General features: G+C 41.9%; 1 protein-coding gene across 3 annotated transcripts in view; it reads left to right on the top strand.

The window, feature by feature from the left end:
- dnajb6b (DnaJ heat shock protein family (Hsp40) member B6b) overlaps positions 1 to 16,408 on the top strand; it is a 75,449-nt gene that overhangs the window by 11,334 nt on the left and 47,707 nt on the right. For 2 of the 3 annotated variants that reach the window (XM_017686302.2, XM_037531466.1), the window contains exons 2-5: positions 2,698 to 2,816; positions 6,781 to 6,890; positions 15,250 to 15,312; positions 15,405 to 15,506. In XM_017686302.2, coding sequence (XP_017541791.1) covers positions 2,752 to 2,816; positions 6,781 to 6,890; positions 15,250 to 15,312; positions 15,405 to 15,506 — 340 coding nt within the window. In that variant the 5' untranslated portion in view covers positions 2,698 to 2,751. Of the gene's footprint in view, positions 1 to 1,534; positions 1,730 to 2,697; positions 2,817 to 6,780; positions 6,891 to 15,249; positions 15,313 to 15,404; positions 15,507 to 16,408 lie in introns of those variants that run through there. The other variant, XM_017686303.2, reaches the window with a different exon arrangement.

The following is a 16,408-nucleotide window of genomic DNA, read 5'->3' as shown; positions in this document are numbered from 1 at the left end:
CTACTGCAGCTTTAGCTCAGTGACTCCAGAGAGGGTTCATAAATAGAGATATGAACATGCACTATATTTCCAAAAGTATTCGCTTGTATGAACTTGAGTGACATCTGATTCTTAATCCATAGGGTTTAATATGACATCTGCCCACCCTTTGCAGCTATAACAGCTTCAAATCTTCTCGGAAGGCTTTCCACAAGGGTTAGGAGTATTTATGGGAATTTCTGACCGTTCTTCCAGAAGCGCATTTGTGAGGTCAGACACTGATGTTGGGCGAGAAGGTCTGGCTCACAGTCTCTGCTCTAATTCATCCCAAAGGTGTTCTATGGGGTTGAGGTCAGGACTCTGTGCAGGCCAGTCAAGTTCTTCCACACCAAACTGGCTCATCCGTGTCTTTATGGACCTGCTTTGTGCACTGGTGGGCAGTCATGTTGGAATAGGAAGGGGCCGTCCCCAAACTGTTCCCACAAAGTTGGGAGCATGAAATTGTCCAAAATCTCTTGGTGCTGAAGCTTTAAGAGTTCCTTTCACTGGAACTAAGGGGCCGAGCCCAACTCCTGAAAAACAGCCCCACACCATGATCCCCCCTCCACCAAACTTTACACTTGGCACAATGCAGTCAGACAAGTACCGTCTCCTGGCAACCGCCAAACCCAGACTCGTCCATCAGATTCCCAGACGGAGAAGCGTGATTGGTCGCTCCAGAGAACACGTCTCCACTGCTCTAGAGTCCAGTGGCGGCGCTTTACACCACTGCATTCCACGCTTTGCATTGTGCTTGGTGATGTAAGGCTTGGATGCAGCTGCTCGGCCATGGAAACCCATTCCATGAAGCTCTCTACGCTGTTCTTGAGCTGATCTGAAGGCCACATGAAGTTTGGAGGTCTGTAGTGATTGAATCTGCAGAAAGTTGGTGACCTCTGCGCACTAAGCCCCTCAGCATCCGCTGACCCCGCTCTGTCATTTTACGTGGCTGACCACTTCGTGGCTGAGTTGCTGTCGTTCCCAGTCACTTCCACTTTGTTATAATCCCACTGACAGCTGACTGTGGAATATTTAGTAGTGAGTAAATTTCACGACTGGACTTGCTGCACAGGTGGCGTCCGATCACGGCACCACGCTGGAATTCACTGAGCTCCTGAGAGCGACCCATTCTTTCACTAATGTCTGTAGAAGCAGTCTGCAGGCCTAGGGGCTCGGCTTTATACACCTGTGGCCATGGAAGTGACCAGAATACCTGAAGTCAATGATTTGAATGGGGGAGTGAAAACTTATGGAAATAGTATTTATGTACAATTAGTATTGCTGAGGGTGTGTGTGTGTGTGTGTGTGTGTTCTGTGCTGTGCTGTTAAGCGGCTGCTGAACGTGTGTGAGCACATCCAGGAGCTCAGAGGAATGCACAGTGATAAGCGTCACTAAGAAAACTGACACTGAACATTACTTTTCACACACCTCTCTCTCTCTCTCTCTCTCTCTCTCTCTCTCTCTCTCTCTCTCTCTGTGGAATGCTCTTTAACTCTTCTCCTGAGCTTCAGTGTCCAAAGGTCCTCCAGCAGTGCAGTAGTTCTCTGCTGAGACAGAGGGGGAGGGAGTGAGAAGTTCAGCCGCAGGGCGCGACGGCGTTCAGCAGACCGGCAGGGCGAGAGGAGGTGAAGAAATCGATTGAAGAGAAGGAGAGAGAGCTCCGCTGTTGGCAGTAGCTCTGGCTGCTGAAATCTGATTTCTGTCCACTGTGTGAGTTTTGTTCCCTCTAAAACCGTCTGCTGTCGGACGGCTGGCCAGTCCAAGCGTTCAGATGAGGCTCTGTCAGTCCAGTAAGGCTGGATATGACTTTCCTTTACAAGTGAAACCGTAGATGTTTCTGGATTTCTGGATTATGTGGCTTGTGTGTCCTGCTACTGAGTCGTGTTAGTTTGAGTAGTCAAATTAGGCAATGTGGGGGCGGAGCTTATTCAACAGAAACAACTGCGTTATTTATTTATGTATGTATTTGTTTTTTTGAAGTACTCATTCATTTATTGGCACCAATCAATCGATCAAACTGAAAATGTGAACATCCTTCATTCGTTTGCTCTTTTATTCTTTCACTTCTTTCATTATCGAATCGTAGTGAGTGAAGCCACACAGAGGTGTGCTGATGGAGGGCTGAATGATTTGGGGCAAATATCTGTCATGGCGATTTCATTTGAAATGTCCCCTGTTAAAATGTGACGACACTGAACAAATGTAAGCTCTACCGAAGTTACACAAATCAAATAGAAAGCACAAGTGATCATTCAGCCCTAGATAGCACTCATTAAAGATCTCGCCGTTGGGCGCGGTGACCTTAGGCTCATGTGTGGCAGCTCCAGTGTCCCATTCTGTGGTCGGTGCTTTTCTCTAGAGATTATATGAGCTCTGTGTGGACAAGTGAATGCCTGTGTCAGCAGTGGGTGCACCTTAATGTAGCGGAGTTCATTAGAAGAGATGTCTGGATACTTTTGGATGGACAGTGACAGCTTGTTTTGATTGGGCATATTACGTGTCTGATTGCTTGCTTTGATGGGGGGCTAGGGGGATCAGTTTGAAGTGAAACACTTCCCATAGTATTTTTTCTCTCTCTCTCTCTCTCTCTCTCTCTCTCTCTCTCTCTCTCTCTCTCTCTCTCTCTCTCTCTCTCTCTCTCTCTCTCTCTCTGACTGGGTTGTTCTTCTGTTCTTCAGGGCCGCTGGGTGCTGAACTGACTCCTCCTGCTTCAGGAGCTCCAGCACTGAGAGATGGGGGACTACTACCAGATTCTGGGTGTTCAGCAGGACGCGTCTCCGGACGACATAAAGAAAGCGTGAGTAGCCTTCGTCCTGTCCAGACGGCTATTTTTACACTGCGTGGACGTAACGGACTAATTATAACCCTGAATAAACAAGCGCGCCGTTTCCACGTAGCCGCAGAGCCCCGGTCGGCTCGCTGACGCGGACGTCTGCTCTTTTATTGAAGGGTTTTAATATTTGTACGTGTGAGGAGATTTTGGTTAGGGAACTGAAGTCCTTGGTCATGTGCACGTCTCTATCTCTTTGTCCTTGTCCCCCTCACTCTCCTTGCTGATGGTGCAGAAGGTCATCAACATGGCCAGACACCCTCTAGTTTCTCTCTGTTCACCGGTGGGGAGTGCAGTGACCAACTTCTCCCGCTATCACAGATTAGCTGCTCGGCATCAAGAGCTCAACACCCAGGAATGTTTCCTGTCAGAGAGTTTCACAGAAATAGTTTTTGGCTGAGCCGACATTAACGTCACAGCCGCTCTTGCGTCGGTGGGCCTCCGCTGGAAAAGTGCTGCGTTTAGGAGACCTTTTGTAGAATTCAGGCATCTTTCACTTAAACGTCCCTCGGCCTGATTCATCCTGTCAATGGAGGCGCTGTCTGTTTTTTCTTTTCTCTCTTTTTTTTGTCTCTGGAAAAGTGGGGTCTATAGAATCCCCTGTTCTATACGCTTTCTCCATTTGCACATAGAAAACAAGGGGGATCTGCTAAAGCACGTGGGACAGGGATAGACTCTGAAGAGGTGGACTACAAGTAAATCCCCCCTCTATAGTGCCTTTGGTTTGGTCCTTAGGCCGTGCTGCTTTAGCATTGCTGACTCTGGTGTTTGTATACGTTGGATTGTGGAGCTACAGAAGTGCTGAGTCCACTGGTTAAGGCAAGGACACTCTGTAAGCCGTCCACGACTGACCAATATGAACTTTTTCGTTTTAAGGAGTTCTAATTAGGACTATTTGATGATGATGTTTCTGACATTCTTTGGAATCATCGTTCACGACTTTTGAAGCAAATGTTTTCAGTAGTTTAAAAGCAATGTGGCAGCAGATAAACGCGTAAAGGAAGGTTGCGCAACGATGTGAATGGTATCAGTATCAGCAGATGTTTGTTAAAAGGATTCATTGTTAAATTAGTTTAGATTGCTTAGACGTTCAGGTTTAATTTGATATCTCAGACCAATTTTTGATGTGTTTATTGTGCTGAAGTAGGACCGAGATGACGGATGATATTGTACATCGTTGTTTCCATAAAGTCAGATGATTCAAGTATCTGGAAACGCACTGTCTGCAACCTTTAAGAAGGACAAAAGTGATATTTTCCTCATGATCTGCGTTTCTTTTAACGAGTGTAATGTTAGTCCATTTCCTGAATCAGCTCTGATTTCTTTTCTGGCTGTAGAGCGTTCTGTAGCCGTGCAAGGTAGATCTTTTTATTATTGTTGTTTTATTTGTTTACTTTCTGTTGTCGTGCTTGTTACGTACACAGAATTGCTTCGCTCACCAAACATGAAGGGAGCTCAAGAGTTGTACGTTATGATTTACATCAGTTATTAAACATTTAAAAACAGTAGTCTTTTGGATTTTGGCATTTTATCATTTTAACAAGAAGCAGTTTATAGACTGTGAATATAGACTACCAAACCATAGCATGAACTACCAGACCACGGCAAGAGTTACCAAACAATACCAAGAACTGCCGAACTACAGGAAAAACTATCAAAACACACCACAACCTACCAAACTGTAGAAAAGAACCATAAACAAACCATAGCAGGGATTTCCAAATCTTACCAAGAACTACCAAACCACACCAAAAACTACCAAACTGTTGATAAGACTGCCAGACCCTAGCAGGAGTTGCCAGACCGTAGCAGGAGTTGCCAGACCGTAGCAGGAGTTGCCAGACCGTAGCAGGAGTTGCCAGACCATACAATGAACTACTAAACTCTAGAGAAGACTACAGAACCCCAGCAGGAGTTGCCAGACCCCAGCAGGAGTTGCCAGACCCCAGCAGGAGTTGCCAGACCCCAGCAGGAGTTGCCAGACCCCAGCAGGAGTTGCCAGACCCCAGCAGGAGTTGCCAGACCCCAGCAGGAGTTGCCAGACCATACATTGAACTACTAAATTCTAGAGAAGACTACAGAACCATAGCAGGAGTTGCCAGACCCCAGCAGGAGTTGCCAGACCCCAGCAGGAGTTGCCAGACCATACATTGAACTACTAAACTCTAGAGAAGACTACAGAACCGTAGCAGGAGTTGCCAAACTGCCAAGAACGACCAAATTATAGAAAGAACTATGGTATGCAAAACAGATACTAGCAAAGCATAGCCTGGTCTTAGACCATAGAACTGGTCTTAAAAAACACAAGTATTGTATCACTGTGGACAGAACAACCAGTGTTCTTAGTGTTGGGTGTGTTTTTTATTTATTTATTTTTCCTGGATTTAGGTTTTTAATTTTCTTTTTTTCTCCTGTATGTTCTTATTCACCTCTGTGTTAAGATGCTATCCAGTTGCCAAAGATTACATTTAGTTTAAATGCGTTTTACCACCAGTCTTTTATGTGTTCAAGTTGCCCAGCATGCACTGATTGTAATGATCTGATTTCTGACATTACAGCGTGTAGCATGGAAGGGATTTTATCAGTAAATCTTAAATGGTAAGAGTTTAACAGTAAATCTGTAAACCATTAATATCTGCTGATGTTATTGGCCAGCTGAGATTTCTCTCCGTTCTTATCGGGTGTTCCAGGTTTCATTTAATGTGTTTACATGTACGACAGATCTTAGTTAATGCGTTGGCTTTCCAGGCTAACTGTCCCCAGTGTTTTCTCAGATGAGCTTGCTTGCCAGAAGCTGCCATTGTTCTGTTGTCAGCGCATGAGTTTATGTAATGTGATGCTCCTATAAACATTTTGTCATCTTGCAGTTTTTTTTTTGATGGTTTGTCATCTTGTGACCAGGCCTGTCACGATAACAGAATTTTCAGAACGATATATTGTCCCAGAAATTATTGCGATAAACGATAATATTGTCATTTTAAAGTGCCATTATAGACTTTTTTCTTGCTTCTGGGCTCCTCAAAGGAGCTTTAAGACAATGTGCCACAATAATAATATAGTAGCATAATAATACAATTACACCATTTTAACGTGAAATGAACTTTTTTATTATTAAGAACAGACATTTGGCTTCCAATATGAAAATATTTTAATATCCCAAATAAATAAAACAAATAAAACACAACCACACTTGGGCTCTGTGGATTCTGAGAAAATTGCACAACATATTAAACAGACCTTTATAACAAAATAAACTCTTTAACAAAAAGTGCAAAAGAATGGCATTGCAACATTAAGTAACAACATAAATATTAAAGTAACATTTACATTAATTCAACTTTTTTAAACTCTGAACATAACACAAAGGTACTTGGAGTCTCTCTTATCTGATCATATATATATATGCCATAAATCACAGTGATACGAATCACAAATTCACAAAAAGTTTATAAATGTTTGCTTTTCGACCGGATTTAACGGCAGCATCTCTTTGGCTGTATAGCGAGTTACATTGTCTGTGAGTGTGCGCCATTTTGCGCTATCGCGTTTGTATTTACACTGCCGAGCAAAGGCATCCGTAATAGCCACCTGACGGGAAGACCCCTCTCCGGCTCGGGAAGACCCCTCTCCGGCTCGGGGGGCGGCGGCGGCGAGAGAGCAGCACTGCGTGACTTTCTGAAATCTAACGAAGTTGCGGTTTATTCTCATGTAAACAAATTTGCGCGGAAACCCAATGGCCAATTATCGACATCGGCAAAAATGATCGCGGTTAAAAAAATTATCGCACGATAAGTCGATAATGTAATTATCGCGACAGGCCTACTTGTGACGTTTCTTTGGTGGTGTGATCAGGAACAGTTTCTCTCAGCAGCCTGTTATCGTCGTTCCGCAGCTTCATGTGCGTTTGTGGTTTTTGTCTTTTTTTCTACAGGTACAGAAAACAGGCCTTAAAATGGCATCCAGATAAAAACCCAGAAAACAAAGAAGAAGCTGAGAGGAGATTTAAGGAGATCTCTGAAGCCTATGAAGTTCTCTCAGACGGTAACTTCTGCTCTTTTTCACTTCTATATATCGGCGCTGTGCACGAAAAAAACAAGCTCCAAAATGGCCACAAACCTTCTTTAATTTTAATGGAAGTTAATGCAAAGAGAGAATTCCAAGCAGTTTTTGGGCAGTTCTGTTGGTCCATTGAGGCAATATAAAAGGCAGCTGCTTGAGATACACTTGGGCTTATGTGTGCTTTTTTTTGCGATGCATGTTTGCTTATTTATTTATTGGACACAGACATTTATTGGACTCAGCCTGATTTGGCCTGGATAGAAAACAAGTAAACTTTAAGTGCCTCCATACTTTAGAAAAACCACTAAAAACTCTCCTTACACAGGATATTCTGCATTTACTGTGCTGTACTGCAATTCACCAGCACATTTCTGTCTATACACCTGATACAGTTGAATATCTGATTATGCACTAACTGTCTATACATCCAGTCCACCTATAACCTTGCCTGTACCTACTGACTGCACATTCTGTCTGTCTTTTACTGCCTTTTGTCTTTGCACTGTTTACTATGCATCTTTTATTACTACACTGGAAATACTACCCTGTGTTCTATAATGACAATATAGTTGAGTTGAGTTGAATTGAATTGAATATGATGGAACAGGTACAGGATATAACCTGAGGTTACTTCTATGGCTCATTTTAGTGCATGGAATTAATACAACCTCGGGTTGTAGTACAGGATCGTGTAAACTGAGGAACAATGTACTAGTACTTTGTTCTGGGTTTAAGGCTTTGTTTTGGATGGGGTTTCAGTTTCTCTCCTTCTCCTTATTTTCAGTGCATAATTGCTAAACTGCTGGTAGTAGCTCTGTTCGATCAATCTGACTCGCTGTTGTTTTATAAATCAGAGGCCGCATTACAGAAACTCCTTCAGTCTGAAATCTTAGGACTGAATTTTTACAGAACAAAAGTTTAACCCTAACTTTGACAAGCCCAGGGCTGTCCTAACGTCTGTTTTAACCGTCTGTTTCTATTGTTTTGTGCAGCGACAGGCAGCATAGTTCACTATAACTGACATAAAGACTTTACAATTATCAGCACTGGAAAAAAATCCCAGACGCTGCAGACATGATCTCCATTAGCCCCTTTTACTTCCTTTGTGTGTTAGCGTTGATATTGAACGTTGAGATGAAATATTACAGCGATGGTGGTGAATAATGAGGCGACAGAACTAAACGTGTGTCTGTTTATTAGGAGGAATAACGTTAGTGCTGTCAGCTAAAGCTTTTGGGAAATGGAGACTGAAACTGGGGGGCGGCGTCACTGATAATGGCACAAAGCGCTGACACATTCTTAACTTTCAGTTTTTAGTTTTGTTCGACCTTTTTGTATATTGGTAATGTTAGCTGTCTGGCTAACTAGCTTGATTATTTTGTTTACATGTTTACATTTCAGCTGTGTGCATAGGGTCGGTTGCTAAGTAACAGACATGACAGTTGAATGTCGACTTCGATTGAGTAAGTTAAGGTTTCTTAACTTGAGATAAGAGAAGATGCTGTAAGATGAGATTCCTAAATTAAGATCAGATTTGCTTCTGTAAAACAAATTTGTGAAAAATCGTAACCTCTTCAACTCCTCGGGAGCACCGGTGGTTCCAAAGCGCACTTGGTCATGTTCTTCATAACGTTCATATTCCATAAGGTCCATTCAGAAGCTGGCCGTCGTGTGAGGCTGTGACTCTTCTGATGTCATTTTAAACCCTTATAATAAAAGAAGCTGAACTCAGTTTGTTTTTCTACTGAAAGTCGACCCGTTTTTCCCCAAATCTGAGCTCTAAACTATAAACAGACGGCGTCTCTTCAGTGATCTGCTCTGGAAACATCACTTTTAGAAAATAACACAAAGAGCGGTGGAGATTTTTGGCTTTCAGCAGTGAATTGTAAGCATGTAGTGATATGTGGAGATCATAAAACACATGTTCTGTTCATTTGAGGGGAGCTTAAAAATAAAAGAATAAAATAAATTTCCTGCAGTTACTGAATAAGCTGCCGTACGATTGGGTCATGTTAATTCAAATGGAAAAACCAAAATATACCCTGCAGAAAAAGCTAAGACTAAAAGAGGTTTCTGTAAAACGGCCCCAGGACTCCTGACGGCACTTCTGAAAGGGTCATTTGGCTGCCCGATAGAACGGACACCCACTTTTAATAATAGTACCTGTTTTGTTTTTTCCTTCGCACATTAAGAAAATACTGTTTTCTTTTAGTAGCTACTGTCTTCTAAGGATTTAGCCCTTGGCCTGCGTCCCTGAGGAGTGATTTTTCTGTGTTAATGAGCTGCTGGGCTCTGTAAATAGAAGAGCTGTCCTGGGACGCTGGTCAGGCCTGATGGATGAGGCGCTTTTTCCTGCGCATCTCACGGCTTGTCCGTTTCTCTGTAGTACATCAGCAGAATCCGAAACCAGCGCTGAAAACAGAGTAGGACCAGCGTAGCGTGGCCTGATTCAGCGCTGTTACCTTCTAGGGCTGTAGTAATGCGTTAGTCTGGTGGTGTTTTAGTTGGTATGTTAGAATCGATTATAATCAATTACAACAACATTCTGTTAAAGTATTTGCTCCTTTTTTGGTGAAACTGTTTGGTTTTTAGTGAAATCTGAGGCAACATGATTCACTGCTACACCCATTGCTTTGTGTTGACTCCAGCGTGTGTGAAGGTGGGGTGCCCTCAACCGAGTATCAAGGGCAGATTCTGTTAGGAGTTATTATTACGACTGACCGTGGCTTTACGCTTACATAAACATCGTTTATGGGTCGTTCTAAAGACGCGTCCACTCTTCTGTCCCTCCATAGGAGTCACTGGTGTTGCTGATCGTCATCGGTGTTCCACATAATCAAGGAAACACCTGAGACGTTTTTAATGATCAATGCGTTTTACTAAACGGTGGCTTCAGAGCATCAAACCACATCATGGTAAATCAGGGAACATCCACTAAAACATGGAATTGAATCCATTTGTGATCTGTTTTTTCAGTGACCTCAGAATAAAGTCAGTCACACCATTGACGTCAGCTAAGAGCTTCATATGAGATCATGAGCTGAATGAGAGAATCTCTGAGAACTGAGAAACACAGTGGACTCACCATGAGCTTTTCTTCATAGATCCTCAGAAAACAGGTCAAAAGAGGTTGAGCGACGTCATCGGTGTGACTTTTATTTCAAAATAAGAGACTTTCTGTTATGCGGTGACACCAGTGACACCAGTTACGCGACTCCTGGGAACTTTCATTATATATTTTATGATGTTTATTTGCCTTTTGTTTTCTTTATGCCGTTTAAATCATATATTTCATAGTCATCTGTGGATTATTGCAGTTAAAATGGCCAAAAATTTATTTATTTATTTTTTTCTTCCGTCAAAACATGGCTGTGGGGGCGAACTCCCCTGTGGCGCTTCTATATGATTGATTTAAACACCGATATTGCTGAATTGAGGCTCAAGAAAGAATTATTAAAATAACTTGTTTTATTTTAGAATAGAATTAAAATGTAACCGTAACATGTTTAAGTCTAATATCTGTAAACGCTAGAGACACAAAAGTGGGCATTTCTGTAGAGTGTGACCCTTAAGCTCAGTTAGGGGTGATAACAGATTTACCCAAACAGGGAATTTTGTCTTTGCTGTTTAAACTCTCTTTTCTCACTTTATCTCAGCTTAAACTGGGGCTCTTTTTCCTCCGCACGCTCAGAAAGAAGCGACGCAAACGGAAACCAGCAGAACTTCATGGTTTTAGTTCTAGTTCACTGTTCCTTTTCCGCCAGCTTGTGACCGCTAGAACCATCGTAATGACAACAATAAATGATTTGATTGTTTGTGGTCATTTTATGCCACACTGATGCATGCAGCTCGACTAATTGGCCACCTTGTGTGCTAGTTAGCTGAACTTAGTGGCTAAAGTGACTAAAGCATTTTATGTGCATACTTGCGTAATAATGTACGTAGACTCGTGTGGAGTCACTTCAGTTTTTTTCTTCTTGAAAATATGAACATATAACAGAAATGCAAAAGTTCGAACACCCATGGTTGAATAAAGTTTGATTCTTTTTTTTTTGTTGTTTTTGTTAAAAACACTTAAATATAACATTGTTCTGCACATTTTCAGTGAAAACATCATGACTTGAACGTATTTTGGGGGTCATCAAATTTAAAACGTACCTTTTGTACAGGCCACGTGTTCAATTCGGAGCAAATGCAGTAATTGTGCGTTAAAATATGAAGTGGGTTCTCTGTAGATGATGTGTTAACTAACTTACACTTAAGAGTCAACTAAACGTGGAATTTGACCATTTAGGGGTGTTCAGATGTTTGCGTATTACTGTGTCACTTCACTTTAAAGAAAAGAAATTGAAGCGAGTCTATGTACATGTACACATTTTTACATATTAACTCATTTTTACTTCAAAAATCAACAAAAACCTGTATTTTGACCAGTGGCCAGACATTTGCGCGCAACTGTATCTTGCTTATTAGTCGAGCTGCTTAACGCTGCTGCTTCGTTTGCTGCCAGGAAAGTTATATACCATGTTTCTGTGTTTTAACCTAAGAAAAAGTGGCAGACAAAGGTTGTAAATTCATGCTACTGTGGACTTTTAACCTCTAGGCCTGCTGTAGGTCCTGGGGACTTTTCCAGGCTGTAGGCTTTAAATAGCCTCACTTCTCTTTTGCTATCAAAGCAGTTTCTTTTTAACGTTTACTCCTTTGAGACTTCAGTAAGCTGAACTCCAGTCTTCTGTTCACTGCTGCTACCTCAGTCATAAGTAACCCCTGTGGAGTCAGACTGAAAACCTATCCTCACACAGGCTTCTCTGTTGGAGCAATAGCAGATGACTTATGTTGGTCCTTGGTTATGTCCGTTGATCACCCAGAGCAGGATGTTTACTGAGGGCTGCTTTAGCTCTAAAGTCTGGGTTTTCTGTCCTTCTAGTTTCTGCCTTCATTTCTCTCAGTCCATGAGATTGCTGCCAAAGGAACGTGCTAATTTGAGTGTTTTAATGTCAGTAAATCAGTTTTTTGTCCTCCATAGTAGGGCTGGGTGGAGTTCTGCGGTTGTCCGATTATTTAAATGGTCATTTGAACAGCCTTCTCCGGTTTCTTAGACTGCAGTGAGGTCTAGAAACCTGATAAAGAGAGCTTGATTTTAGCTCAGTAACCAGATTTCTCAGTGCAGCGTCACGTCTTCTTCTGTGAGTTTGTTTGCTGGTTGCAAAGCAGAAATCCGATTGCTGCCCGTCTCGTGGACTCGGATGACTTTTCCCATTATCCGATTTCTCAGTAACCTGTTCCTCGCATTTCCATATGCGAGGGACAGGTTACTGACGCAATCTGACTTTCTACAGCTATTAGATTATTACGTGCGTGTAAACACATTTAGTAATAAGGTATGTTGCAGTTTTTACTGACGAGTCCGACTTCGATTCCACGTCTGAACGGCCAAATAAACGCACACCACCCGGTTACGTTTTTGAGGCGTCACTGATTGGTGTTGAGAGAGCTCACCAGTAAGTGGTGCTTTTAGGAAACCAGGGCTGGGAAAACCTCATAAAAAACTGAGTCTAATAGCAGTTTAGAGAAAGCTAAGAGCTCCAAACCACAGAAAACATTCAGCTTCAGTTTTCACTCGACGCTGCGCTCCCATTTATATTTACGTTTAAGGCATTTGGCTGACGCTCTTATCCAGAGCGACTTCCGATGTGATCATTTTACACAGGTAGGTGAAGGTGGTGTTAGGAGTCTTGCCCAAGGACTCTTAGGGTGGTTACCCAGGTGGGGAATTGAACCCCAGTCTACAGCGTAGAAGGCAGAGGTGTTACCCACTACACTAGCCAACCGCTAACTAGGCTATCATTAGCTTAGCCGAAACACTGCAGTCCCAAACTCCACAGAACGGCTTTTTCTCAGCCACTCCACTTTTACCCTCTCAGACATTAGATTTCATCATCTGCACTTGTGTTAGCGGAGCTTAAGTTGGTCAGAATCAAACCTGTGCTGTGGTGTGTGGCTCTGTATGGGTTTGTAGCCTGATCAGCTAAGCTAAGGTTAAGTTAGCTGATCAGGCTACAGACCCAAACACCACAGAGCAGGTTTAGCTTTCCCTTTCTGTCCCTTCAGCACCAGCTGCTCGACTTCTGTCCCTCAGATTTGAATCATTTTCGTCTAAACTAGCGTCGGGGGTTTGGTTAGACAGAATCCAGTGTGTCCTGTGGTGAGCAGAGCTGTTGTCACGCTAGCCAAACTAATGCCATCCAGCTCCTCCCGGCTAGTTAGCACCATGTTTAACACTTAGCAGTTGTTGGACAGATAGTTTGACTTTTATTGAAAGATGTGAGAATCGTGCACTGTGTTAGCTTGTTTGGTGAGCGTGTAAACAAACTAAACTTGATTGATTTTGTATTATGTAGGCAAGGTGGAGCACGGTTTTAAGGCTTTATGTAAATACAACTTTTATTCAGTAACATTTGAAAAGACTGTCTGTATGGACATGTAAAAATACTTGCAATCCTAAAAATGCTAATCTGAAAATTAAAAACATTTTTCATTTGCAATTAAATCTCAAATACAAAATATTGAATGTTTTACGCTCAAATGCCAGTCATGGAATGACCCCGTGGCCTTCACAGGGGCAGCTGTGGGTAAACAGCAGGAACTGCCTGGTGTTTGGCTCATGTTTGACACTGAAATAGCAGCTACTGTTAACTTCTTGACTTTGAGTTGGTTTAATTTTCGTTCATTACCATCTAGTGAGACTGAACGTTGCTACAGTACGTATTTGTGTGCACTTCTCAAACCACAGTCCTTACTGTACACTTCACCAGTCATATGATCATTCAGCAACGTTTGATCTGATTAGAGCTGAGCTGTGACAGCATTTACCATTATCATAAGTTACATCACATGCTTTTCTGAGCATATCGTGGATCTCGTCGGTACGTCAAAACACTTCCCAACTTCGTTTGATGAAGTAGAGCACATAATTGGTTCTGTTTAATTGGATTTAGTGCAACACAGTGTGAAATGTTGAATCCAAGTAATTATATGCATAGTTTTGAATAGGATTTTTAAAATTGATCAGATGTTAGAAAAAAATGTATTGTGAGACATCATGTATCGTAAAACACTTCCTGCAGTATTGTGGCATTTTCTACTTGAAGGAAAATTGCAGTATTTTTCATCTTCTTGTATGTTGGGATCAGAGGTTTTTAAGATTGTCATTACAATGTGATTGGGGTAATGATGGGTCATATGGTGTTTGTGTGATTTAGGTAAGTGTTGGGTGTGATTAGGTTACTGTCTGCTCATACAGTGTTACAGTATGATTAGTTTAATGTCATATGGTGTTACAGTGTGTTTGGGTTAATGTTGGGTCATACTGTGTTACGGTATGATTAGTTTAATGTCATACAATGTTACAGTCTGATTGGGTTAATGTTTGGTCATACGGTGTTACAGTGTGATTGGGTTAATGTTGGGTCATATGATGTTACGGTGTGATTGGGTTAATGTTGGGTCATACAATGTTACAGTGTGATTGGGTTAATGTTGGGTCATACGGTGTTACGGTGTGATTGGGTTAATGTTGGGTCATACGGTGTGATTGGGTTAATGTTGGGTCATACGGTGTGACTGGGTTAATGTTGGGTCATACGGTGTGACTGGGTTAATGTTGGGTCATACGGTGTGACTGGGTTAATGTTGGGACATACGGTGTGACTGGGTTAATGTTGGGTCATACGGTGTGACTGGGTTAATGTTGGGTCATACGGTGTGACTGGGTTAATGTTGGGTCATACGGTGTGACTGGGTTAATGTTGGGTCATACGGTGTGACTGGGTTAATGTTGGGACATACGGTGTGACTGGGTTAATGTTGGGTCATACGGTGTGACTGGGTTAATGTTGGGTCATACGGTGTGACTGGGTTAATGTTGGGTCATACGGTGTGACTGGGTTAATGTTGGGACAAATGAAGTTACAGTGTGACAGCTGCTGGATTAATGCTAGATGACAGACTTACATAATGATGTGTTCACAGCGGGTTATAGTGTTACATTGTGATGGAGTCACTCAGTTGATTTTGTGATTTGATGTCTACTATTTTGGGAGATCATGTACTGAGTGAGTTCAGTTTCTTCAGTAACCAAACCCTTGTGGTTTCACCAATATCACTAACAAGTTACATTCATCTGGGCACACGCGTGCGCACACACACACACACACACACACACACACACACACACACACACACACAGGGACAACAAATGCTTATTTTTTTTAAATTTTAAATGAGTGTGTTTTGTGTCATGTGCTGTACTTCAACACGCTCTCTCTCTTTTTGTCTGTAGAAAACAAGCGTAGCTTATACAACAGATACGGTAAAGAAGGCCTAACTGGAGGTGGAGGCAGAGGTATGATGTGAAATCTGACTAATTTAAAGCGTTCATGTTATTAAAGTGTATTTTTTGTTTCATTTATTAATTAAACCATTTTCTTTGTGCAGGACATTATGACGACCACTTTGGCAGTGGATTCACATTCCGTAATCCTGAAGATGTCTTTAGGGAATTCTTTGGAGGCAGAGACCCATTTGCAGAATTCTTCGGTAAGAGCTGATCTCCTTCCTCTGAGTGGTTGAGAATTTTCTGGAGAAAAGATCTGAAGATCTGAGATGAACAGGTAGACAAGCATCCCATCAACCGTGATGATGCTTATTTCTAAACCTTCGTGTGTGTGTTATCAGAAGTTTAGTTAGTTTGTTCATTTGTTGTTTTTCATTTAAAAAATGGCTAAATCATTAACTGAACCAACTGTTATATAAGAGCGCTTTTTATAGTGACCTATTGAATGGTCTCAGTAATTAGCCCAAGTAATCAGCTTTGTGACTTTTAGTGAAATAAGCCCTTATAAGCCAGTGATTGGGTGACGTATTATCAGTAGAGGATATGAGGTCATTTCATTTTTATTAATTAATTTATTTTTTTGTAGTTTTGAATTAAAATGACTTTCCCTCATGTATTTCTGCTCTGCAGCAAATTAGGAATAAACTTCGGATATTTTTCAGTACAGGAGTAGCACAAAAAAGAACATTCGTAGTTCAGAATGGCAAAATAATGTCCTCTACAGACCACATAAACGATCAGATCGTTACTGTGTGGACTCAGGGTGTCGTATACAGAGTGGACTGCTTGTAAGTTCTGCTGGATCTGGTCTGCTCAGTGATGCTTGATTCAGACTGTTTTCCAGGAGTGGCAGATCCTCAAAGGTTGTATGGAAATTTCAGTGAAATCTTTTATTTTCCCTTTTTCCACTTGTTACTAAATGCCTTTGTGTGTTATGATCTGTGCGCACCCGTGTATATGTTGCAGAAATGATTTTAGGAGTGGCAAAGCACTATAAAAATTAAACGTCGTCATTGTTGTTGTAGTAGTAGTGGTACTGGTAGTAGTTGGATTGTTTATTGAGGTAAACTGTTGCATTTATTGAGCTAAGCTGATGTTCGCTTCG

The sequence above is a fragment of the Pygocentrus nattereri genome, chromosome 2 (genome assembly GCF_015220715.1).
Source record: "Pygocentrus nattereri isolate fPygNat1 chromosome 2, fPygNat1.pri, whole genome shotgun sequence".
Taxonomy (NCBI): Eukaryota; Metazoa; Chordata; class Actinopteri; order Characiformes; family Serrasalmidae; genus Pygocentrus; species Pygocentrus nattereri.
This window is presented reverse-complemented; position numbering and strand designations above follow the sequence as displayed.